General features: G+C 49.3%; 1 protein-coding gene across 1 annotated transcript in view; it reads right to left on the reverse strand.

The window, feature by feature from the left end:
- Positions 1 to 13,355: 13,355 nt before the first annotated feature.
- The window catches only part of LOC133359396 (SPARC-like), a 30,124-nt gene continuing 15,542 nt past the window's right edge, over positions 13,356 to 27,937 (reverse strand). Inside the window, exons 2-10 of the mRNA XM_061577803.1 lie at positions 26,040 to 26,118; positions 24,855 to 24,911; positions 24,024 to 24,105; positions 23,513 to 23,643; positions 22,414 to 22,534; positions 18,740 to 18,867; positions 17,567 to 17,715; positions 16,481 to 16,629; positions 13,356 to 14,538 (exon numbers count right to left, since the gene is read on the reverse strand). Of these exons, the coding sequence (XP_061433787.1) occupies positions 14,510 to 14,538; positions 16,481 to 16,629; positions 17,567 to 17,715; positions 18,740 to 18,867; positions 22,414 to 22,534; positions 23,513 to 23,643; positions 24,024 to 24,105; positions 24,855 to 24,911; positions 26,040 to 26,096 (903 nt within the window). The 5' untranslated portion in view covers positions 26,097 to 26,118 and the 3' untranslated portion in view covers positions 13,356 to 14,509. The remainder of the gene's footprint in view (positions 14,539 to 16,480; positions 16,630 to 17,566; positions 17,716 to 18,739; positions 18,868 to 22,413; positions 22,535 to 23,512; positions 23,644 to 24,023; positions 24,106 to 24,854; positions 24,912 to 26,039; positions 26,119 to 27,937) is intronic.

Below are 27,937 nucleotides of genomic sequence, written 5' to 3' on the forward strand. Positions count from 1 at the left end.
CTGCTCCCCTTCTCCTAATCACAATCCATTTGCTCCCCTTATCCTAACCACAATCCCTCCCCTTCCTCATAACCACAATTCCTCCGCTCTCTACTCCCTAACCACAATCCCTCCACTCACCCCCTTCTAACCACAATCCCTCCACTCACCCCCTTCTCCATTTCCATTTGTTTTTTTGAGTGAAAACTCGCCCCCACTAAAGAGGGCATTGTACTACTTTACAGTATGCATTTATATTCTTGGTTCTTTCGGTAAAGTCACGTAGAAGGGAAATGATAAAATAATACAAATAAAACATAATACAATTCTCACGACGATATGGCAACAACGCAAGCTGCCGTCCTCAGGTGAAGAACAGAGCTGTCGGAAAGACAACATCCTAATGAACACTGCTAAGCTTGGCAGTGTATTTTAAGCCGGGTGGGAGGAGCAGAGAGCCTTGACAAAGGAGTTAACATATCAACAGAGGAATTTAGCAAATTGATGACAAATACAGATATGGGGTTAGTCACTCCTTGTGGAATGTGTAGGCGGTGGGGGGTCTCAAAGTCATTATGCTTGTGTATTATGTAGGTTTAGCAGTAATAAATGAAGGGGCATTTTTTATAATTCCAAAGAACTGCAAATACCCTACTACCATACAATAAACCGATGTGAAAAAATAATTTTAATTACATCCATATAATCAATGTACTCAATATACTCTCCAATAAGCTGAGCTATTAACATTAAGTAACTGGGTATACACGACACTATATAATGACTTATTATACCTTCCAATCTAAACTACACTGTATAATATCGTATACACACCACCAATATAAGCTCTAACATTATGCATTATATTCGTATGTCTCCAACTAAACTTTTTTCTACATCACACAACTATACATCGTACTATACACTGCCATAGACAAACCCCAACAATGAATTAAATACTGCGTTACTATACACTACCCTATACCTTAGACTATACATTGTAATATTACACTATGTATTATTCTACAAACCCTACTGTATACCACACTGCTGCATGTTCACTAAACAATTACAATACTATGTATTACCTTATACATTATATTAAACATTACACTGTTATACAATTTATTATTATACAATCTGCAATACACCATACCATTGACAGTCGAGTGAAAGGTACTAAGAGGAAGGAAAGACATATGTAATGGGGGAGTGGTAGCAGGAAACTTGCAGCAGAGCAAAGACTCCGATCCATGAGGAGAAAATAAAGGATATATAGTCAATGCCAGCGAATGGAATGCAGTCTGACAGTCACCGTAAACGTGTTCACAATCAATCAAGACCCGAAATGGTTTATCACATCCTTCCAATGATTGCTGAGCCAGAATCCATCTTCTCGGTTGAAATTGTCTCTGTGTTTGTATGTGTGGAAGGCCTCATGAACGAATCTCTCATGGTAGCCAGATGGCTTGCAGAGAACCTCCGTCTTGGTGAAGTCAATGTCATGTGAGCCCACTAAATTATAACAATGATCTGCCACGGCTGAGGTGTTGGTCCTACCGTGTTTCAGGTCTGCTTTGTAATCACGGATACGGTCTGAGACATGTCGTTTGGTTTCTCCATTGTAACTGCTACCACAGAGGCAACTTAGTTTGTAGACGCCAGGGTACTGTATGTCTGGAATCACATATTTTACGGACGGGACCAGATCGCGGATTTTGTGTACTGTGTTGAATCGGACCTGGATCTTGTGTTTATTCAGGATTTTTGAGATATTTTTGTCACCCCCGCAATGTAGGGTAAGGTGATGGTTTTGAATGGCTCCTCAAGATCCTTCTTTATGGTTGGAGTGATGACTTTGCAGATTGTGTAGTTGGAGTAACCATTAGCCTTGAGAGCTTGGTGTACGTGCTTGAGTTCCCTGGCAATGTGTTCCTGGTTGGAGATGCATTGGGCTCTATGGTGTAGAGTCTTGATGAGGGAATTCTTCTGGGATGAATGGTGGTGGGAATCTGGTTTTAGGTAAGCATCCGTATGGGTAGCTTTCCTGTAGACAGAGTGGCTCATTGAACCATCGGGTCTCTTTTTTATTAGGACATCCAAAAAAGGTAGCTTGTCATCTTTTTCTACTTCCATGGTAAATCTGATGGCTGGGTGTATGGAATTGATGTGGTAGAGGAATTGGTCTCGAGCAGGCCGGCCATGTGGCCAGATGACAAAAGTGTCATCCACGTACCTCTTCCATAAGGTCAGGCGTAGAGTGGCAGTCTGGATGATGGCATCAGTCTCAAATTTCTCCATGAAAACGTTGGCTAAACCCGAGATAGGGGGAGCCCATTGGGGTGCCCTCAGTTTGTGTGTAGAAAGTTCCATTTCAGGTGAAGCATGTATTGGTTAAGCAGTGTCTCACCAGGGGGGGGGGGGTACCTCAGTGTTCAGTCGTTGATAAACCAAGTTTCCAATGATTGCGATGGTGTCAAGTAGAGGAACTTTGGTGAATAAGGAAACAACATCAAAACTGACAAACAGCTCGTCTGGGGACAGATTTTGTAGGTAGGACAGGGAAATACCCTTGATTGTCGATACCAGGTGACTAGAAGATAGTCCTCCTACCTACAAAATCAAGACATGGAAAAAATATAAAAATAAGGGGACATGCTCTAAGAAAGTTAAAAGGAGCCTTGCAAAGTTTCCTAAACTGTTTATTGCTCAGAGCCAATCTGAGGGCCGGTGGATGAGAGTTCCAGATCTTAGATGCCACACTCGAGAAGGCCCCTACTACTGCCCAGCGTAGAATGACAAATTATAGGGCCTGGCCTTAGGAGCACAAGGTGTGTATCTACCAGACGTCTGGGGGGTGCCAGACTAGACTGCAGGGACTGAGGTCCAAGGCCGTTTTGATCTTTGTAAGTCAAAACAGCTAACTTAAATTGTATGCAATAGCTGACTTGGTAGCCAGTGCTGATGATGGAGGATTGGTTATATGTGCTCGAAACGGCTGATACATCTAAGCATGTGGGCCAGCCGCATTCTGCACCAGCTGCAGTTTCCGAACCAGTCCGCGAGGCAGCTCAGCATACAAAGCATTTCCCTAATCCAGACGCTTTGATGCAAAGACGTGAACCAGTGTTTTGAGATCACTAGCAGATACGAGGGGTCACAGCCCTCGGAGCACTCTTCGGTTATTTGGCCACAGCTGCAACCTGAGGGTGCATGGTGAAGCTAAGATCGAACAGTGCACCTAGGTTGTGCACCACTGTCACAGGAAGAGGGCGTACTCCATCAATTAGTGGAGGCTCAAGCTCCCCCTGTCCCATCTTCAGCCGACTCTCTGACCCTACAATAATCAGCTCTGCCTAGTCAGGATTCAGCCTTAGCCAGTTCTGCTGTTACCATGCAGCTACCTCTGCATGTAACCCGTGCCTCTGGATGATAGCTCCCAGCGGCCTAACATAGATGTTGAATAAAAGGGGAGATAAAACTGACCCCCTGAGGGATGCCATAAAGGGAGAGGGTCCAGTAGGGGACACGTCGGGACCCCAGGCAACCTGCTGGGTCCTGCTCTGCAAAAAAGATCCAATCCACTTCAAGGCGGTGCCTTCGATTCCTTCCAGGTCCCGTAGGCACCGCAATAAAACCCCACGATCGATTGTATCAAATACCGCTGACAGGTCCAACATGACAAGGGCTGAAATACAGCCCCTGGTCATCGCCACGAGGGGATTGTCTGGCATGCAAACCAAGATGGACTCAGTTCCACGATGGGCCCTGAAACCTGATTGAGTGACATCAAAGAAGCACTCGGCTTCAAGACACAACTCCAACTGGGAGGAGGCCACTCTTTCTATAATCTTCCCTAAAAATGGAAAAAAGGAAAGATTGTAGATTGGGCTAAAGTTAGCCAGGATATCAACATCCAGTTCCATTTTATTTAGGAGTGGTCGCACTAAAGCCTTTTTCAGGGGTCCCGAGAACACTCCTTCTGAAAGGGAAGAGTTGACCAATTCGGTCAACCGTTGGGATCGCCAGCTCAAATGCCTCCTTAAGAACCCAGGAGGGACAGGGATCTGAATCACAAGTGGTCCATTTCATCCCCGCAGTGGGCTGGATGAGGTCTGCAGGCAGGACCAGTTAAGCAATCCTCAAAGACGAGGGGAGCCCTTGGGTCCAAGCTAGGATCAGCACTAATTGCTCGGCAGGTACCTTCTCTAATGCGATCGATCTCATTAGCAAAGAACTGATGGACATCTTTGCAGCGCTCTTCAGAAGGAGCAACCTTTATGGACGTACAGTCTTGGTGAATAAAACCGTTGACCATCCTGAACAGTTCAGCAGGGTGGTTCCTTGCCGAGTCAATCCTTATGGCGACATACTTTTTTATTCACCATGAAGATAGCCCCTGCGCGTGTATGCCTATTGACGGGCTCCTAGATTTGTTCGATCATCGAGTTGAGATCTGTGGCAGAATCGTTACATTTTCCTAAGTTATACTTTCAAGGCCAAGAGGGCTCTGGAATATCAGCGGGATGCTCGTGGTAACTTGAGCATGAAGATGGCGGCGAAGAGCAGGGTCATTGATAGCAGATCAGAGCACTAAACTGTACTTATCAACTCTTTCATTGATGGTACCACTGTCACAGTAAGAGGAAATATGGGCCGATAAGGCGTCATGATATACGGATGAGGTCGTTATCCTAATGGGCCAAACCCAGCCCCCCTGAAGTCCCCTTCACTGTTGGAGAGGGGTAGGGAGACCCTTAATCTCAGCATGAATCACCGTGTGATCAGTCCGTAGTGCGGACGAAAATGTAATGGCCCAAACTGAGACCCCCTGGGTGAATACTCGGTCGATCGTGTGGTCGTGGTGATCGTGGGTTGGGACCTGAATAAACTGAGTAAATCCCACGGAACCCATCCAAAAGGTCTGTATTCAAACTGTCAGATGGGTCATCCATCCGTGTGTTGAAATATCCCAGAGAAATTGTGCAAGGGAATTCCAGGAACAAGGGAGAGATCACCTCACACAGCTGAGATGTAAAATCACCTTTTCTTCAAGGTGGTCTATAAACAAAGGGTGAAATAAAGGCCCTGATTCTCATTTAGGGCACAACACACGATCAGGCATTTAAATGACCCAACTTTGGGACGAGGGCACATGAAAGATCACCGCGACCCCACCACCTCTCGTTTTACCTGGTCTGGGAATACGAGATATTGAATGCCATCTGGAACCAAATCAGCAAAAGGTTGGTCGACTCCAGGTCAAAGCCAGGTTTCAGTACTAAAAGCTGGGTGGGGACAGCCCATAGCAATTATGTCACGTACGAAATGGCGCATTGCACGACCAACTTGGTGTTAATAAGCAAAAACATTTCAGTACGGGCTCCTTACCACTGATACCTCTATTTTGCAGCGAGGTGGAAAATTCGTTAGGAATGTTTATTATAACACTAGGCCGATGGCGAAGGGCATTTTGGAATCTGGATCTGAGGATGTGATGCAAATGTGAGGCTACCGAGATCTTGTGAGTAAAGAATGAATTGGAACCGTCAATCCTCACTGGCTGCCTAATTGCAAGCTCTCTGCAGGCATCCTCCGTCCACCAGTCTATCCGAAATTCGAGACACTTAAAGTCATGAACTGAGTAGCCCAGACGAACTTAGCTTTGACAAGGCCAAGTTGAGTTGTAGAGCACAGCAAACTGATCACAGGCAGGTGTAGTGGTAGGACAATCAGATAGTCGTTAATACAGAAGCACCAATCAAAAGATGAGATGAATCTGCCTTTGAGGTAAGGTGCAGCTCAGGCAGATCCAGGGAGCATCAGCTCAGGCACAATCCCTCCACTCGTCTTATACTAACCACAATCCCTCCACTCTCTCCCCTAACCACAATCCCTCCGTTCCTCTAATGACCACAATCCCTCCACTCCCCCTTCTAACCACAATCCCACCGCTTTATCCCCCCCCCCCCCCCTTAAACACAATCCTACCGCTTCCCTTCTCTGATTTTCAAAAAATTACGGATAATCGCTACATTAACACGATTTCAAGTAGCGAATTTTTGGAACATTTTTGCATGACGTTGTGTGTGGTGTTTTTTAGGTTTTGTGTATCCAAGTTTTTTTTATTTGTTTACTCTGTGTAATTGGCATAAACAAATGTCCAAATAAGCTCAAAAATACTGTAAAAAGTTATTGTGGGACCTTGTGGTAAACATGCAAACGTGTGTTTGCATGTGTGTTTGCATGTTCACCTCAAACATGCAACACATGTTCACCGCAAACATGTGTTTGCATGTTCACCACAAGTATCGTGTGTGGTTAATGCAGTACTTGATTCCTTGCAAAGGGTTTCATCTAATTGGTGTTTGAACATCTTCACACACCTGTTTTATTGCCAGGAATGGTAAAACCTAGTCTTCTTTTTCATACTTCGATACTGGCAAAAAGGTCCCATTTTTTTACAGTCTCCACAGTTGTCGGGTATAATAACAAAAAATCGATGTAAAGGTTGCAATACTAAACAATTGAGGTTATAGCCCGTTCTTTTTGCTTTTATGCCCGTCCCCCAATCGGTTTTAGGATTTCCTCAAAGCGTGGGGGGCGGGGGGGGGTTGGTGGGTGGGTGGATCTTTCCCCGTGGAGAGAGACAACAGAAAGGTATCCCATGATATAGCTGCTGCTCACCCCGAGTTATAAATGCTCTGGTGCGTGTGGCATTGTCTTCATTTACTGGTCACCTTTCGGCGTTCTTCTCTGTGTAGTGCAATAGCGCCGCCTGGTGGACAGCGGCGGCAACTGTGGTGGACAGACTACGCACGCCGGTGAGCGTGAGCACGGGGTGTTGGCAGAGAGGAGGAACTAGCGCAAGGGTCATGGAGGACCCCATTTGGAGGCCCCTGGAACCTGCTAGCGGGTTCGAGAAGGGAGGCGTGGTCAGGGCGGAGCCAGGCCGCGCTGGGAGCATTAAAGGAGCCGATAGCGGGGGCTCGAGGCTGCTGGTTCTGGGAAGGGACTCGTCTTGTCGTTGCTGTCACTGTCGTCGCTAAACGTCTCCGCTAAATATTGCGCTATGAAGGATAGTAGTTGGCTATCTCAGTCAGCGCCGTCAGTGTTAGACGGCTAGTGTTGTGTACAGGTTAGGCTGAGCTACTGTGGTGAGTGTGTGGACGAGACCGTGGAAGTTGTTAATAAAGAAAGTGTCTCCTATAAACTCTTCTCTGAATCATCGACGCGACATCTGGTCTGACAATGGCGGTGAGACTCGGCCATAGATAAGGCTGCTGTCTCTTGTGTAGGCCGATCAATTTCAAAGACACTGCCATGTATTATCAGAATTTGTTTGCAAGTTTACCACAAGTACCTTGTGTGTGGTTAATGCAGAGACCTGATTCCTTGCAAAAAGTTTTTATTTGGTGTTTGAACATCTTAACGCCTCTCCTGTTTTATTTCCAGAATGGGTAAAGCAAACGTATTGTTTTTTTTTTCACGATAAGCCACTTCGTTCAGCTATCATTTGTGGCCAGGTCGCTTCTGGGGAAAAAAGTGCTACATAAATTATTAATAGTTACATGGGAGTATTAGGACTCATTCCCGTGATGAATAAATACCGTGCAGTACATCGTGAGTTGCGTGTGTGGTGCCTCTTTCAAACACCCAAGACAAAGACGGAGAATCCACCCGTGTTGCATTTAAACAGGATGTTGCTGCAAGTGCTGTTAGCAAGCACATCGGCAATGAAACCCCCTTGTCGCCTTAACAACTTGTACGGGCAAGGGGCCATCCATAAATGACGTCACGCGATTTTGGACGATTTTGACCCCCCCCCTCCCCTCGTCACATGGCGTCACAAAAAGTCAGACCCCCCCCCCCTCAAATATGACGACTCAAAGCTCCCCCCCAAAAACCATATTTCCATTTTGAAAATAAAACATGCTTCAAATCGCTTTAAACTATTGTCATTGTAGTGCGTATTTAATGTGGCGCTGCACTCTGATGTTGTAGGAGAAAACATTTATTCAAAAGTCTATTTAATTAAGTAGAACGTGTTGTCTATATTCATTTAAAGTTGCGCATTTTGATCTGACGACACATCTCTCAAATCCCCCCTCCCTCGTCACACATCGTCACAAATGTCTGACCCCCCCCCCCCCAACAGGTGCGTGACGTCATTTATGGACGGCCCCCAAGTGTTGTTAGCGAGCACCTCTGAAAGCCGGCAAGGCACACGAGGCAATGAGTGGCCAGCACCACGCCCGACCGCTTTTGTCTCCCTATTTGCGATGTTTACTGTACGCCACCGCTCCAGTTATTCATTTGAGGCTGAGTCGACTTAGAGGAGGCCCAGGACCAGTTCAGATCATCGTCACTGGTGTTGGACGTGAGCGGGAATCGAAATCGGGTCGCCAGGTTCGGAGCGCAGCGCGAGAACCGCTACACTACCGCTCCCCACACACACACACACAGAAACACACTCTCGCACACACATATATACACTCACTCACCCACACAGTCACGAACACACTCACCCACTCACACAGTCACTCACCCACACACCCACACACACTCACCCACACACTCACCCACATACGCTCGAACACACACATACACTAACTCACCCACACATTCACGAACACACTCACCCACTCACACAGTCACTCACTCACCCACACACCCACACACTCTCACCCACACACACTCACTCACACACACTCACCCACATACGCTCACCCACTCACTTACCCAGACACACTCACCCACACACACTCTCGCACACCCACACAAAAAAGACAAAGTTCCCCCGTATAGCCTTAACAGACTGTAGGGGCAAGTGCTGTTAGCGAGCACCTATGAAGGCCGGAACAGTACACGATGGGGTGGGTGGCCAGCACCACGCCCGACCGCCTTTGTCTATCTAGTGACGGTGTTTACACCGCACCAGGTACTCATTTGAGGCTGAGTCGACCTAGGGGAGGCCCGGGACCGTTTCAGATAATCGTCACTGGTGTTGGCCGTGAGCGGGAATCTAACCCGGATCGCCGGGTTCATAGCGCAGCGATCTAACTGCTGCACTACTGCTCTCCACACACTCACTCACCCACTTACACACTCACTCACCCACTCACCCACTCACTCACCCACTCATCCAAATGCTCACTCACACACTCATTCATTCACACACTCACTTACCCACTCACCCACACACTCACCCACACACCCACAAACTCACTCACCCATTCACTCACCCACTCACCCAAACACTCACCCACATGCTCACTCACACACTCAGTCACTCACTCACACACTCACCCACTCACCCACACACCCACTCACCCAAACACTCACCCATATGCTCACTCGCACACTCAGTCACTCACACACTTAGTTACCCACTCACCCACACACTCACACACTCACCCACACACACTCACATACTCACTCACCCACTCACCCAAACACTCACCCACATACTCACTCACACACTCAGTTACTCACACACTTACTTATCCACTCACCCACACACTCACCCGCACACCCACTCACTTATCCACACACTCAATCACTCATACACACACACTCACACACCCACACACCCATCCACACACACATTCACTCACGCTCTCTCTCTCTCTCACACGCATTCACATTCCGGTCCAGATCTCCACTCACTCCCTGGTATCCACGCAGACCACTCCCCAGACAGCGGTGCCAGTCCCTTCCCCGACTCGGCAATCGAGAGGCTGCGTTGTTTATACAGCGCATGGGCACGCACACAGAGACATGTTGCTTACACGCAGATACACACAGAGAGACAAAGACAAAGATTCCCCGGGTAGCCTTTGACAGACTTGCTGGAGCAAGCGCTCTCAGTAGCGAATAGCGGAACGTATAACGGCCGGCACTGTGGCACACGAGGTGGATGGGTGGCCAACCCCACGCCCGGCCGTCTTTGTCTCCCCAGTGGCGATGCTTACTACACACTGCACCAGATACACATTTTTCAGGCTGAGTTAACCTAGCGGAGGCCCAGGACTCACCCACTTACACACACTCACCAATATGCTCACCCATAAACTCACACAAATACAAATACACACACTCAACCACTTCCCTACACTAATTCCAACACCCACCATTCGCCACTAAGTGGCGGTGACGTCACCACGGCGCTTGTGCCAGGCTAGGTGCACTTTGAGGCCACGTGAAGTGTCGAAGGCTCACTGCTGGCCAGAGGTCAAGGGACAGACCCAGCAGGTGCCATAGAGGTTGACTGACTGAGATGAGTGGCCGATGCACCACCTGTGCCCCCTATTGTGCCAACTTGCTGTGTTTTAGCCGCCCGGCACTCCGCTCGTTGTTGTGAACGTGGCTCCTCCGTCCTCCGTTGTTGCTGGAGGGCGACTGCCTCCAACTGCCCAGTAGCAGCGTCCTTCACGAGCCTTCTCCACAGAGGCCGATCTTGACATCGCTGGTGCCGGTCTCGGCAAGTTCACTCAGGTCCACATCCTCCTGGACCACATCGCTCCATCTCTTCTCCAGCCCCTGCCACGCCCGTTTAGCCCCTCCCCCCCTCTATCGAGCTGAACAAAAGCTGTTGAGGCATGCGGTGGCTGGGCATGCGGGCGACATGACCCAGCCAACGCAGACTTGCCTGCTGGAGGAGCTCTCCGATGAAGGGGAGTGTGCCCAGATCTGTCAATGATGTGTGAGCTCCTCACATAATTCAGCCTGGTTATGTATATGTGGATGTTGAACTTATTTCGCACCGTACAAAGCCAACCGTACTAAGCTGTTGGTCTATCGATGGGTCTATATATGGGTCTCTATGGGTATATCCATGGGTCTCTATGGGTATATGTATGAGTCTCTATCTATGGGTCTCTATGGGTCTATCTACGGGTCTCTATAGGTTTATCTATGGGTCTCTATGGGTCTATCTACGGGTCTCTTTGGGTTTATCTATGGGTCTCTATGGGTCTATCTATGGGTCTCTATGGGTTTATCTATGGGTCTCTTTGGGTCTATCTATGGGTCTCTATGGGTCTCTCTGGGTCTCTATGGGTCTGGGTGTTTGTGGGTGGCACGGCCAGCCCGAATGCTTCGAACGGGTCGCAGATATTCCACTAAGAGGGGTCAAAATGTTGTCGCAAGCACTCACAACAACAACGGTCACTTCTCACCCCCCCCCACCCTCACATAGCTTTAATAGAATATTTGGGGGTGGTGGCGAGTTTCTGTTAGCGAGCTCGCGCTCGTGAAAAGTCAACAAGGCACAAGGCAATTTGCCTCCGGGGAGATGCTCCCCTTGAACCCTCTCCCCCATCTTCTCAACGGCCTCTCCCTCCCCGCTTCGTCTCTTGCCGCTCCGTGCGCCGTTCTGTTGCCGACTGTGAATCTTAAAAACTCACGAATTCGGGAGGGAGATCGTGGTGGTGGTGGTTTTGTGTGTCTCGTATTTTTCGTTCCGTGTGTCTTTAGTGATTGCGTGTGTCTCTTGTGTGTTTCTTTAGTTCGTGTCTTTAGTGCGTGACTTGAGACACACACTACAGAAACACATACTAAAGACACACACACTAAAGACACACACTCACTAAACCCACACACTCACTAAACACACACTCACTAAAGACACAGTCATTAAAGACACTGTGGGGGCCGACGCTCGCCCCCTCCACTCCCCCTTCCTCCTCATCAGCCGCCTCTCGCCGGGCCCCTGCCGATCGGGTGATCGCCCCCCACCCCGCGCCAGCGCCCTCTCTGAGGGACATCGCTAACCGGCTGGCTCACCACCACCCGGGGTTATCCCGCACACGCCCACGTACACCACCTCTAAAACGAACGCGGTGGCGTGAACGCACGCGCCGCTGCAGGCGCTTGTTTCCAACGCACGCGCGCGTAAGCACGCACGTTTATGTTATTACACGCTTTTTTATTTAACTCACTCGACTCTGTCGTATCCTCAACTCTGTCTGTTGTCGTATTCTCAAATCTTGTAACTATATTTTAACCCACTTCCCAATGTGGTATCGACTGCAAAACTTGGTATACGTATGTCATACTGATGACAATACTATATTCTATCATTAAAAATAAAAAATATATATTTGTAAGCAATCTTTTTTGTATCTTATGTTTCGGCTTGGGTCTAATTGTCCACGGTCAACTCACGTTGGCTGTAAATCACCACGGCCCCTTATGTTGTGGCAAGCTTCGGAGCCACTTCCTGGAGTCGTGGAGTTCTGCCATTACTCGTACGGTACATTTCATTAAAGCGTGTTAAAAAAAAGTATTTTTAGATATTACTTATTTTTAATACATGCGCGCCACACACACACTCAAATTACCAACACCACGCCGAGTTTCTACCCACACACACACAAATCACACTGCACCGATACTCTGTACTTAAGTTCATTAACGGAGCGTTTAAAAAAAAATCACCTATCACTACCCAATCCCTTAGGTGTACCCCCACTCTATTACTCACCTCACAGACGCACTCACGGTGTCGCACGGACGCTGTGGGCATCTGATGGACGACGATCAGAGAGGGCTTTGTCTAGGCTCGTGGCCTACCACAACACTCACACTAAAGACACACACACTCACTAAAGACACACACAATAAAGACACATTCACTAAAGACACACACACTAAAGACACACACTAAAGACACACACACTCACTAAAGACACACACACTCAACACACACACTCAACACACACACTCAACACAAACACTAAAGACACACATTCACCAAAGACACACATTCACTAAAGACACACACTCACTAAAGACACACACTAAAGACACACACACTCAATAAAGACACACACTCACTCAAGAAACACAAACACTAAATTCACAAACGCTAAAGACACACTCACTAAAGACACACACACTAAAGACACACACTCACTAACGACACACACACTAAAGACACACATTAAACACACACACACAGAAGAGACACACACTCACTAAAGACACACACACTAAAGACACATTCACTAAAGACACACACACTAAAGACACACTCACTAAAGACACACACACACTCAACACACACACTCAACACAGACACTAAAGACACACATTCACTAAAGACACACACTCACTAAAGACACACACTCACTAAAGACACACACTCACTAAAGACACACACTCACTAAAGACACACACTCACTTAAGAAACACAAACACTAAATTCACAAACGCTAAAGACACACTCACTAAAGACACACACTCACTAAAGACACACATTAAACACACACACACTAAAGACACACACACACTAAAGACACAAACACTAAAGACACACATGAGACACACAAAACAAAAAGACGAGACACAAAATCACCACTACCACCACGATCTCCCGTTTGTGTGTATTTAAGATAAAAAGTCGGCAACAGAACGGCGCATGGCGAAGAGACGAAGCCAGGAGGGAGAGACCGGAGGAGAGGCCGAGGGGAAGAGGGCAAGAGATTGAGGGGGGTGAAGGGAGAACGCACCCCGGGGTTTGAGCTCGACTCTGCTCAGCTGATGAGGAGCCAGAAACACCCAGAGAGGGAGACGTCTCGACACGAGGAACGACTGCCGTGCGAGTGTGTGGATTCTGAAGATTCACTCCACTGCGAGTCCTGCAGATTCAGTCCACTGTGAATTCTGCAGATTCACCCCACTCCAGATTCAGTCCACTGTGAATTCTGCAGATTCACCCCACTCCAGATTCAGTCCATTGTGAATTCTGCAGATTCACCCCACTCCAGATTCAGTCCATTGTGAATTCTGCAGATTCACCTCACTCCAGATTCAATCCATTGTGAATTCTGCAGATTCACCCCACTCCAGATTCAGTCCACTGTGAATTCTGCAGATTCACCCCACTCCAGATTCACTCCACTGCGGATTCATTCCGCCCAGGAGTCTGCAGATTCACCCCACCGTGGAATCCCACAGATTCACTCCACTGCAGCACGCCGAACCGATGGGTTGTGAATGGACACATCCCTCAGAAATAGCACCATGGGGTCTGGAGCTCCTTGCAAGAAGCCACTTGCCCTGATAAACGCCGAGGGAGACTTCCTCCCTGTCCGCTCATTTGCACCGTGGACTTTTGGAGGAAAGTATTTATTGGTCCTTAAGCCACCTACAGAGGATTTTCCTTGGCAGGAAAGTGCACGCGCGCGTGTGTGTGAGTGAGCGAGTGTGTGAGTGAGCGTATGAGTAAGTGTGTGAATGAGTGCGTGAGTAAGTGAGAATGTTAGTGAGTGTGTGAGTGAGTGTGTGAGTAATTGAGTGAGTGTGTGAGTGAGCGTGTAAGTGTGTGAATGAGTGCATGAGTGAGTGCGCGCCCGTGTATACGTACGTATGTAGTACATGTCAATAGTTAGGGTGCGTGTGTGTCTTTGTGTTAAAATAGTTACAATGTTGTATACAAGTGCATGTCAATGTATGCATGTGTGCATGCGTGCGTGTGAGTGCGTCTTGCAATGGATGTTATATATCTCTCTGCTCTTGTCTCCTTCTACATCAGCAGGTCTTCGCTCACGTCCTCTGTACATACGGCGGGTACGGGGAGACAGACAAACGGAGGCATTAGTCATAGCGGATGTGGCAATCAGTGTTATTCAGGGCACTGTTGTAGCTCGGATGGGTGGCTGCCTCCAATCTCCCAGTAACGTCCTTCTTCCTCCATCACGGCCATCAACAACAACAACAAGTGGCAGTGACGTTACCACGCTGCTTATACCAGGCTCTGTACACTTTAAGGCCACATGAAGTGTCGAACGCCCGCTGGTAGCAGGTTATGGGACAGACCCAGGTGCCATGGGCTCACTGACTGAGAAGACTGGCTGATGCACCACCTGTGCCTCCTCCTGTGCCAACTTGCTATACTTTAGCCAACCAGCACTCCGCTCGTTGTTGTGAGCATCGCTCCTCTGTCCTCCATTGTTATTGGAGGGCGACTGCCTCCACTCAGCTCCACATCCTCCTGTACACCATCACTCCATCTCCTCTCTAGTTTGTGCCACGCCCAATGAGCCCCCCTCTATCCGGCCAAACAAAAGTTGTCTGTCTATAGTTTTCTAGTTAGATTTTTGTTGCTATTTCTTTTTTTGCCTGATGATGATTGCTTGTGTTGCAATCGAAACGTCGTAATATGCTTTTATTTTAATTTATTATTTTATCTTTAGACGTGACTTAACCGAAAGAACCAAAGAATAATTCCTGCAGTCACGAAAGCTCCATAATTAAGATCAAACAAAAGTTGTTTAGGCAGGTGGTGGCTGGGAATGCGGGCTTGCCTGCTGCAGGAACTCACCGATGGGACTTTGTCCAGATATTACCAGGATTTATGAGCTCCTCACACAATCCAGCCTGGTTAAATCCAGGATGGATCGTAAGCAGGCCAGCTTGAATGTTTCTAACTTACGAAGATGTTCCATTAGGAGGTCCACGTTTCGCAAGCGTAGAGTAGGGAGGGCATGACTGTGGCTGAGAAGACCTGTGCTTCGTGTGGAGCGACAGACCAGGCAGCTTCCAAACAGCGTTACGCAGCCACTCGACTGATACGGAATGAGACCTCTGTTGTCAAACCGGAGCTGGTCATGAGCACACTGCTCACATATAGAAAACTCTCCACTCTCTCCACAACAACCTCACCAATGGCGAGTTGAGGGAGTGTAGTCTTTAATGACACAGCATACCCAGGCAGGTGCTTAGTTTTGGAGGGGCTAATGGTAAGACCCCACCTCTTATTGGCACGCTCCAGGTCTACCAGCAGCGCCTGCAACTCCTCCTCAGAGTGAGCAGCAATTACGAGATCATCGGCATACGTAACATGGTTGACCAATAGGGAGCCATCCCTGGACCACACCTGGGCATCGATCAGCCTCCCATTATATCTGTATCAGATGGAGATTCCTCCGGTACAGCCATCGAAGGCTTCACGAACTACGTAGTCGAAAAATATATTAAATTATGTGGGAACCAGAGGACATCCCTGTTGCACTCCAAGGTGAAAAGGGAATGGCTCCGAATCCCAGCCACGTAGTTTTACCCGGGCAGGCTCACCATCATGATGGTCCTTAATGATCGTGAGCAGAGGGTCAGGGACTCTGAATACACGAAGAACAACCCAGAGCCCAGGCCTACTGATGGTTTCATAGGCCTTGACCAGGTCAATAAAGTAGAGATGTAATTCCTGTTGGAATTCCCTACACCCCTGCTGTAGCAGATGGACTATCATCATCACCAACACCATCGCCACCACCATCATCACCACTACCACCACCACCGCCACCACCACTGCCACCCCCACCATGACCATCGCCACCACCACCATCACCACTACCACTATCTCCACCACCACCATCACTACTACCACTACCACCACCACCATCGCCACCACCACCAACATCACTACTACCACCACCATCGCCACCACCACCACCATCACCCGCGGCCACCACCACCGCCGCCGCCGCCACTGTACCGGGCTTGACTCCGAAGCACGCAGCCCACTCCGAGAGGGAGACGTAGGCGTCCGAGTCGGCGTCGCACGACAGGAAGAAACGCGTGGTGCAGTGCTCCATGGGCACCAGCGGGGCCCTCAGTGGGGCCAGCTCCGAGTGGGAGAGGTACCTGAGGGTGTGGAGAGTCAACGGAGAGTCAGCGGGCGCAGGTGGTGATGCTCGTCGTGTGCTGGTGATGGTGATAATGATGGTAGTGATGATATTGGTGGTAGTGGTGGTGATGATGGTTGTGATGGTGGTGGTGATGGTGGTGATGATAGTGGCGGTGGTGATTTACAAAGACAAATACAAATATCCCCCGTATAGCCTTAACAGACTGTAGGGGCAAGTGCTGTTAGCGAGCACCTATGAAGGCGATTTTCACACTCACACACGAGTGTACATCAACAACAACAATCGCCATTCGCCACTAAGTGGCGGTGACATCACCACGGCACTTGTGCCAGGCTATGTGGACGTTGAGGCCAGGTGAAGTGTCGAACACCCGTTGACAGGAGGTCACAGGGCAGACCCAGGTGCCACGGGTCGACTGACTGAGATGAGTGGCCGATGCATCACACACACCCACTCATTCACAGTCACTCAAACACACTCACCCACTCAGACACTAACACACTCACTCACCCTTACACACTCACCCACTCACAAACACACCCATTCACTCACACTCACTCACACACTTACCCACTCACACTCACACACTCACTCACCCTTACACACTCATCCACTCACAAACACACTCACACACTCACCCATTCACTCACACTCACACATACACTCACACACTCACTCACCCTCATACACTCACCCACTCACACACACACTCACCCTTACACACTCACCCACTCACAAACACACTCACACACTCACCCATTCACTCACACTCACACATACACTCACACACTCACCCACTCACACACACACCCACTCACACACACTCACACACTCACCCACTCATGCGCACTCACACACTCACCCACTCACACACACACATTCATCCATTCACTCACCCTCACACCCTCACCCACTCACACACACACACTCACTGGTCTCCCAGAGTGCTGTCGAGCTGAGCAAACTGCCAGTGCACGGGGTAGACAAACATCTTGTAGTTCTTCACGAAGTCCCGCCGCAGGATCTCCACCGAGTGGTCTCCGGACTCAAGACGCTTCTCGTTCTCGACCATCTTCTTCACCTGCTCACCGACAAGATGAGAGATGGGAGTCAGAGACGGAGAGACAGACAGAGAGAGAGACGTCATAGACGGCCAAGTGAGTTGGTGGTTCCTCCAACGTCGCAGGAGCCTTGTTAGCGGATTGTTCGCAAGAGCTGGGAGCGGCTACTGCTGTAGGTCTGCACCAGCTACACTACGATACATTACACCACTATACACTACAATACTATACACTACTATACAGTACATTATACACTAATATATAATACTATACACTACTATACACTACAATACACTATAATATACACTACACTACTATACACTACAATATACACTACACTACTATACACTACACTACTATACAATACACTACTATACACCACACTACTATACACTACACTACTATACACTACACTACTATACACTACAATACTATACACTAGACTACTATACACTACAATACTATACACTAATATATAATACTATACAGTATTATACAATACACTATTATACACTATACTACTGTAAACTGCACTACTATACACTACACTACTATAAACTATAATATGCACTACTCTATACACTACATTATACACTACACTACTATACACTACACTACTATACACTACACCACTATACACTACTATATATAACACTATACACTACTATACACGACACTATTCACTACTCTGTATACTACATTATACATTACACTACTATAGACGACACCACTATACACTACTATATACTACACGACCATACACTACAATACTATAAACTACACTACTATACACTACACTATACACGACTCTGTACACTACATTATACACTACACTATACACTACACTACTATACACTACACTATACACTACACTACTATACACTACACTATACACAACTCTGTACACTACATTATACACTACTATACACTACACTATACACTACTATACACTACACTATACACTACTCTGTACACTACATTATACATTACACTACTATAAAATACACCACTATACACTACAATATACACTACACTATACAGTACCCGGCTCTGCTGCTTGTCGGTGAGCTGGGAGGGGTTGTTGTTGTAGGTCTGCACGAGGACGTTCTTGAGCCAGTCGCGCATGCGCAGTGGGAACTCGGACAGCTCCGCATCATCACAAGGGGTGATCTCTGTACGCACAGACACAAACAGACACACAGACAGATACATCACGCGGTCACCCAACCACCCACTCACTCATTCACCCCCACACAACAACCACCACCATTTGACACTTAGTAGTGGTGATGTCACCACGGCGCTTGTGCCAGGCTACATGCATGTTGAGGCCACGCAAAGTGTCGAATGCCTGCTGGCAGGAGGTCACGGGGCAGACCCTGCAGGTGCCACGGGTCGACTGACTGAGATCACTGGCCGATGCACCACCTGTGCCTCCTAGTTTCCCAACTTGCTGCGTTTTAGCCGCCCGGTGCTCTGCTCGTTGTTGTGAGCGTCGCTCCTGTGCCGTCCGTTATTTCTGGAGGGCGACTACCTCCAACTGCCCAGTAGCAGCGTCCATCACGAGCCTCCTTCTCCACAGAGGTCGATCCTGACACCGCTGGTACCAGTTATTGGCACGTCCACTCAGCTCCACGTCCTCTTGTTCCACATCACTCCTTCTCTTCTCTAGCCCGTGCCCCGTCCGTTTAGCCCTCTCTATCCAGCCGAACAAAATCCATTTAGGCATGTGGTGGGTGGTAATGTGGGCTACATGACCAAGCCAACTAAGCCTTGCCTGTCGGAGTAGCTTACCGATGGGACTTTTTCCATATACTTCAAGGATTTCTGAGCTCCTCACACAATCCAGCCTGGATACACCCAGTATAGTTTGTAGGCAGGCCAGCCCATATGTTTCTAACCAGCGAAGATGTTCCATGAGCGGGGTCCACATTTCGCAAGCATAGAGAAGGGAGGGCATGGCCTTGGCCGAGAAGACCCAAAGACTCGTGTCGAGTGACAGACCAGGTAGCTTCCACACAGCGTTACAAAGCCGATGAAAAGATAATACCACTTGACTGATTCGGATTGAGACCTCTGCTGCTGTCAAACTGGAGCCGGTCATGAGTACACTGCCCAGGTATGGAAAACCCTCCACTCTCTCCACAACTACCCAATCACCGGTTGGGAGTTGTGGGGGTGGAGTATCTAATGGTACAAGCAGGTGCTTAGTTTTGGTGGGGCTGATGGTAAGGCCCCAACTCTTAGTGGCACACTCCAGGTTCAGCAGCATCGCCTCCAACTCCTCCTGTGAGTGAGCAGCAATTACGAGATCATCGGCATTCGTAACTTGGTTGACTAATAGGGAGCCATCCCTTTACCGCACCCGGGCATCGATCAGCCTCCAATTGTATCTGTACCAGATGGAAATTCCTCCGGTACAGGCATCAAAGGCTTCACAAACTACGTAGTCGAAATAGATGTTAAATAATGTGAGAGCCAGAGGACAGCCCTGTCGCCTCCCAAGGTGAACAGAGAATGGCTCCGAATCCCAGCCACGTAGTTTTACCCAGACCTGGTCACCATCATGAAGGTCCTTAATGATTGTGAGCAGAAAGTCAGGGACTCCGAAAACACGAAGAACAACCCAGAGCTCAGGCCTACTGATGGTATCATAGGCCTTGACCAGGTCAATAAAGCAGAGATGTAGGTCCTGTTGGAATTCCCTACACCTCTGCTGTAACAGACAGACAGAAAATATGGCATCTGTGCAGGACCGCCCTTTCCTCAAACCACATTGAGGCTACACAAGCCTCTCCTCAGCGTGCCTAGCAAAGCGATGTTGAATAATCCTTGCCAGGACCTTTCCCGGCACACTGAGGAGTGAGATGCCCCCCTTGTAGTTGTAACAATCTATGTGGTCCCCCTTCTTAAAGAGGGGGACCACCAGGGCATCCTTCAAATCCTGCGGAACCCGTCCAGTGGTCCAGACTGTTGTTATGATGTCGTGTAGTGCATTCTGCTCACAATCACCACCCTCCATCAGCATTTTGTTTGGGAGATCATCTCTGCCAGATGCTTTTACTGGTCTCAGACTCTGGATCGCCATCTGTACTTCCTCAACAAATGGAACCTCAGCCAGCCTCTCACAGAGGGTGTCTACTTCTTTCAATATTTGAGGCAGGCAAATACATCATCCACTCACCCACCCGCTCACTCACCCCCCACACATGCCAACAAAGACAAACAAAGATCTCCCGTGTTGCCTTAACAGACTGTTGGGGCAAGTGCTGTTAGCGAGCAGCATCTAGGAAGGCCGGCAAGGCAGACGAGGGGGTGGGTGGCCAACACCACGCCCGGACACATTTGCCTTGCCAGTTGCACGTACAGATATAAAGATCCCCCGTATAGCCTTAAAAGACTGTAGGGGCAAGTGAGCGAGCACCTATGAAGGCCGGAACGGTACACGAGGGGGTGGGTGGCCAGCACCACGCCCGACCGCTTTTGGCTCCCTAGTGGCGATGTTTACACACCGCACCAGGTACTCATTTGAGGCTGGGTCGACCTAGAGGAGGCCCAGGACCGGTTCAGATAATCGTCACTGGTGTTTACCGTGAGCGGGAATCGAACCCGGGTCGCCAGGTCCGTAGTGCAGCACGATAACCGTGCTAACCACTACACTACCGCTCCCCATTACGTACAGATATACACACATACACTCACCCAAATGCAAAGGTGCCCCGTGTAGGCTTTGACAGACTTCAAGGGCAAGCACTCTGTGAGCATGTTGACCAAACTTAGATGTTTCGTCTCAATCCAAAATGCAACGAGTACGAAGCCGTGAGGATTATGTGTATGTGCGTACAATGTTGAACTTCTTTTGTAACACCGTACGTAGTGAATCGTGGTTATTTGTGGATCTCTGTAGGTCTCTACATATTGTGTATCTGTGGGTCTTCTATGGGTCTCTATGGGTCTGGATGTCTGTGGGTCGCTTTGTATGTGTGTACAATGTTGAACTTCATTCACACAACTCGTGCTAATCGGAGGTGCGGGGAAAGGACAACAAACGAAACATGCTACGCTGATGATGATGATGCTGCTGATGCTGCTTATCCTGCTGATGATGTTGATATTGCTGATGATTCTGCAGGTGATGATGTATGTATTTTGAACTTTTGTTGCACCGTACATAGGCAGCCGTGCTAATCGGAGGTTCTGGGGAAGGACAACAAACTAAACACGCGATGATGATGATGCTTCTGATGCTGCTGATGATAATGATGCTGCTGCTGAAGCTGATGATGTATTTTTTACTTCTTTCACACCGTAAGTAGCCAAACGTGGGAATTTGTGAATCTCTGTAGGTCTCTGGGTATTTCTGTGGGTCTATGTGGATCTCTACGGATCTGGGTGTCTGTGGGTCGCTTTGTATGTATGTTGAACTTCTTTCGCACTCATATGTAGCCAACCATGATAATCGGAGGTGTTGGGGAAGGACTACAAACACATGATGATGCTGCTGCTGATGCTGATGATGATGCTGACTATTTTGCTGATACTGATGCTGCTGTTTCAGCCACTGCTGCTGAAGCTGCTGCTGATGATGACGATGATGTTGATGATGATGACGATGATGCTGATGATGCTGACGATTTTGCTGATACTGCTGCTGCTGCTGAAGTTGCTGCTAATGCTGCTGATGATGCTGAAGAAGCTGCTCCTGTCGCCGTCCTTACCCTTGCAGGGCCCCAGGTAGTCGAGGTGCAGTTTGCGTCCCTTCTTGGTGCCCTCCAGGGAGCACTTGTGAGCGTGGAAGTGGCAGCTGCTTCCGTAGGTGGTGTTGTCGGTGCCGCACACCTGCGCACGCGCAGCAGATAAAGGGTGCCCCACGTGTAGCCTCAGCCAAGACCTGCCGGTGCCAGTGCTGTTAATGGCGAGCAGCGGCACTGCCTGTGAAGGCCGCGTGGGGCACTGTGGCACACAATTGGGGGTGGATAGGTGGCCGGCACCATGCCCGCCCGGCCGCCTTTGTCTCTGCACCGTAATGGCCATCGTGCACCTCATTGACATGGTCATCGTGAACCCACCTACCAGACACGGCTATCGTGAACCCCACCGACACGGCCATCGTGAACCCACCTACCCACATGGCCATCATGAACCCCACCCACCAACATGGCCGTCGTGAACCCACCCACCAACACGGCGATTGTGAACTCCACCCACCGACACGGCCATTGCGAACTCCACTCACAAACACAGCAATCGTTAACCCACCCACCTACACGGCCATTGTCAATCCCACCCACCGACACGGCCATCGTGAACCCACCCACAGACACGGCCATCGTGAACCCATCCACCCACACGGCCATCGTGAACCCACTCACCGACACAGTCATTGTGAACCCCACCCACCGACATGGCCATTGTGAATCCCACCCACTGACACGGCCATCGTGAACCCACTTACCGACACGGCCATCGTGAACCCCACCCACCCACATGGTCATCCTGAACCCCACCCACCCACATGTTCATCGTGAACCCCACCCACCCACATTGTCATCGTGAACCCACTCACCGACATGGCCATTGTGAACCTCACCCACCCACATGGTCATCCTGAACCCCACCCACCTACATAGTTATCGTGAACCCACCCACCCACACGGCCATCGTGAACCCCAACCACCCACACGGCCATTGCGAACCCACTCAGCGACACGGCCATCGTGAATCCCACCCACCCACACGGCCATTGTGAACCCACCCACCCACACGGCCATCGTGAACCCCACCCACACGGCCATCGTGAACCCGACTGACACGAACCTTCTCAAAATCGTTGATAACCTTGGGGCACGTCGAGGGGTCTTGGCAGATGCACAGGGGCTGGTTGGTTTCGTCCACCTCGCACACCTTCCCCTCCTTGCAGTGGTACGACCCGCACGGCCCAGAGGCGTCTGTGGGGGCGAGAATTCGGACCACACCATTAGCACCACGACAAACAGGGGGGTGGGGATTATCATTAATTTAAGAAACGTGCACAATTTCGTATGCGTCAACAACTTGCCCCGGTGTCTAGGAGATGTTATTAACTACCTCGCCTGGTTATGCAATTCACTCTAAATGCGTGCTGTTGATTCTAAATGTGGAGGGGGGCGGGGGGGGGGAAACTGGAGGACCCGGACAAAAATCCACGCATTGACCATAACGGGAAGAGAGAAAGAGAGACGCAGACTCCCAATATACAGCAGCAGGCATCATCAGGTTCCGGGTTCGAACTCACGACCTCCTGTAGACCAGGTGAGGTAGTTAACATCTCCGATATGTGACTCCCTACCATCTCCGGTCTCCTCCTTCCCCTCCGCCCACGACTCATCCTCAAACTCCACCTCCTCCTCCACGGGATTGCCTCCTTCCATCTGAGAGCGGGCGGGATGAATGGGGGGCAATCATGAATTATGTTATTTAGTCATAAAGCCAGCATTGCCATTGGTTAGCTTGAAAGTATTGGTGGTGGGTGGGGCCCAAAAACGAAATATGTTCATTGTTCGCATTGAGTGAGTAGGTCAGTGAATGAGTGGGTGAGTGGGTGGATGAGTGTGTGAGTGGGTGGGTGAGTGGGTATGTGAGTGGGTGGGCAGGTACACGGGTGAGTGAGCGGGTGGGTGAATGGATAGGTGAGTGAGTGGTTGGGTGGATGAGTGAGTGATTGCGTGACTGCGTGAATGAGTGAGTGATTGGGTGAGTGACTCGGTGAGTGACTGTGTGAGTGGTTGGGTGGGTGAGTGAACAGGTGAGTGAGTGGTTGGGTGGATGAGTGAGTCATTGCGTGACTGCGTGAATGAGTGAGTGATTGGGTGCGTGACTCGGTGAGTGACTGTGTGAGTGGTTGGGTGGATGAGTGATTGCGTGACTGGGTGGATGCGTGAGTGACTGGGTCAGTGTCTGTGTGAGTGGCTGGGTGGGTGAGTGAACAGGTGAGTGAGTGGTTGGGTAGATGGGTGAGTGACTGGGTGAGTGACTATGTGAGTGGTTGGGTGGGTGACTGAGTGGGTGAGCGTCACCAATCCATACATGAAACCAAGCTGCAAATCGATCGCATTGATTATAATGTATGCATTTATTATGCTAATGCATGCGTGTATTATGCTAATTAGTTGCTACTTACTGGCAATTCCTCAACGACCTCGCCATCGGCTTCCAAAGCACTCTCCAGGTAACTCTCCTGTCACACGTCCAGGGCAGAGTTCAACATCAGGGCTGGCTGGAATTGTAATTCAGCACTTACACCCAACACTGCCCACAGACTCAACACTGCACCATAGACTCAACACTGCCCATAGACTTAACACTGCACCATAGACTCAACACTGCCCATAGACTCAACACTGCCCATAGACTCAGCACTGCACCATAGACTCAGCACTGCACCATAGACCCAACACTGCCCATAGACTCAACACTGCCCATAGACTCAACACTGCCCATAGACTCAACACTGCACCATAGACTAAACACTAACACCATAGACTCAACACTGCCCATAGACTCAACACTGCCCATAGACTCAACACTGCACCATAGACTCAACACTGCCCATAGACTCAACACTGCCCATAGACTCAACACTGCCCATAGACTCAACACTACCCATAGACTCAACACTGCCCATAGACTCAACACTGCACCATAGACTCAAAACTGACCACAGACTCAACACTGCCCATAGACTCAACACTGCCCATAGACTCAACACTAACACCATAGACTCAACACTGCCCATAAACTCAACACTGCCCATAGACTCAACACTGCCCATAGACTCAACACTGCCCATAGACTCAACACTGCACCATAGACTCAACACTGCCCATAGACTCAACACTAACACCATAGACTCAACACTGCCCATAGATTTCGATTTAAAGCTTTCGTGACTGCAGGGATTCATCTTCTTGGTTCTTTCGGTAAAGTCACGTAGAAGGGAAGTAATAAAATAATAAAAATAAAGCATAATAAAACAATTCTCAATTCTTGTTTTATTATGTTTTATTTTTATTATTTTATTACTTCCCTTCTACGTGACTTTACCGAAAGAACCAAGAAGATGACTGCCCATAGACTCAACACTAACACCATAGACTCAACACTGCCACAAACTCAACACTGCCCATAGACTCAACACTGCACCATAGACTCAACACTGCCCATAGACTCAACACGAACACCATATACTCAACACTGCACCATAGACTCAGCACTGCCCACAGAGTCACACAGAGACACACAGACTCACACGGAGACCACAGACTCTCATGAACACACAGGCCAGGAGTTTAACCGAGTTACTCACGGGCAAGGCCAGAGCTGTCCCGACGAGCCCCATGCAGAGAAAGATCCACAGCTTCATTCTGATTTGTCACTGAGTCAACCTAGGTGCGAGACGGTACGGGGAGACGGGACGACATCAGTTGTGAATGCAATAGGATTCAGGTTTGGGCTATAACGGAATCATCAGCATCATCGCCATGTCAGCAGCAGCAGCATCATCACCATCATCATCACCACAATCATCATCACAACCATCACCACCACATCCTGCAGCCTCACTGTGTGAGACTGCGTTTCTGCCAAGTCTCAGTCGTGGGAATGAGTCCAAGCAGACACAAAGACAAAGCTCCCCCGTGTAGCCTTCAACAGACTGTTGGGGCAAGTGGCTGTTAGTAGCGAGTAGCAGCACCTATGAAAGACGGCACTGTGGCACACGAGTGGGTGGGTGGCCAGCACCACGCCCGGCCGCCTTTGTCTCCCCAGTGGCGATGTTTGCTACACATCACGCACCACCAGGCACGTATTTGAGTCTAAGTCGACCTAGGGGAGGCCCAGGACCGGTCCACATAATCTCCATTACTGACGTTGGTGGCCGGGATCGGGACTCGAACTCGGCTCGTTGCCGAGGGGTGGTTCGCAGCACTAACCGCTGCGCCACCGCTCCCCCCACACAAAGGCCCTCTCATACAACACGCACAGCCAAACTCCTCCTCGTACGCTTGGTTACATCACACAACACCCACCCTACAAACCACGCACAGGCAAAAAAAAAGATCCCCGTATAGCCTTCAACAAGGCTTGTCGGGGCAAGTGCTGTTTGCCAGTGGGTTAGTGGGTGTGGTAAAAACCACGCTCGGCCCGGCCGCCTTTGTCTTCCACCAGCGCTGAAGTTAGGGCGCCGCGGTGGCTAGCAGATGTTTACTACCTCGCCTGTTATACGGGAGGTCATGGGTTCGATCCGACCCTGACGCATACCTGCTGCTGTGTATATGGAGTTTGCGTCTCTCTCCGTCTCTTTATTTTTTATTTACGATCAGAGGAAACAAGAAGATGCTCAGTGTAGTCGGAACTTTGCTTCGTTCATCATTTAGTTTTTTTCATGCTTTGATTTATGTAACCCCCCCCTTTTAAAATAAAAGATTTCACAAAAGATTTCACGCTCTGCTCTCTTTTCCCCTCCCCTCTCTCTCTACCCCCCTCTCTGCCCCCATCTCTCTCTACCCCCTCTCTCCCTACTCCATGTCTATGTTCCCCCTATGTTTTCTACATAATATTTGTAAAATTATTATTATTTCCCTCCCCGTGGTGGCCACGTGGATTTGTCTCCGGGTCCTCCCGGTTTTTCCCCTACACATTTAGAATGAACATCACGCGTTCAGAGCGACTTGCTTGATTTCCATTCCCATGCGATGAGCCGCTTTGTTGAGCTGACACTGACGGCTGCTCTGTGCTTCCAGTGTTCAGGGGCCCGCTCAAGGCGCGGCTCCGGCTGGAGCACGCGTACCACACACGTGCCGGTGATGTGCACGTCTTCATCGAACGCTGGGGGGCCGGACAAGCCCTCTGTACCAGCGTGCACGGCACCCTCGTGTTCACCTTCTGAAGCACTCGTCACCGTGGCGTGCGCGATGACCACCACAACCACGTGACTTTTCTTTCGTGTTGTGCGCGGTGCTTTTAGCGCCACAGCGCGTGGATTTGTAGCGTTTATTTTCATTTGTTTGCTGGTGACTGTGTATTTCATATCGAAATCGCCTCCAGTGCTGTTGCTGCTGGCGGCAATAAAAGTTGCTTAAAAGTCAAAAGTCTCTGTCTCTCTGTCTCTCTCTCCCTCTTTTGTGTATCTTGCTCGGTCTCTATCTCTGTGTCTCTTTCTGCGTCTCTCTCTCTCTGTGTGTCTCTCCCTGTCTAAGTGAGGTT

The sequence above is a fragment of the Lethenteron reissneri genome, chromosome 65 (genome assembly GCF_015708825.2).
Source record: "Lethenteron reissneri isolate LAM-NWPU_2019-01 chromosome 65, ASM1570882v1, whole genome shotgun sequence".
Classification (NCBI taxonomy): Eukaryota; Metazoa; Chordata; class Hyperoartia; order Petromyzontiformes; family Petromyzontidae; genus Lethenteron; species Lethenteron reissneri.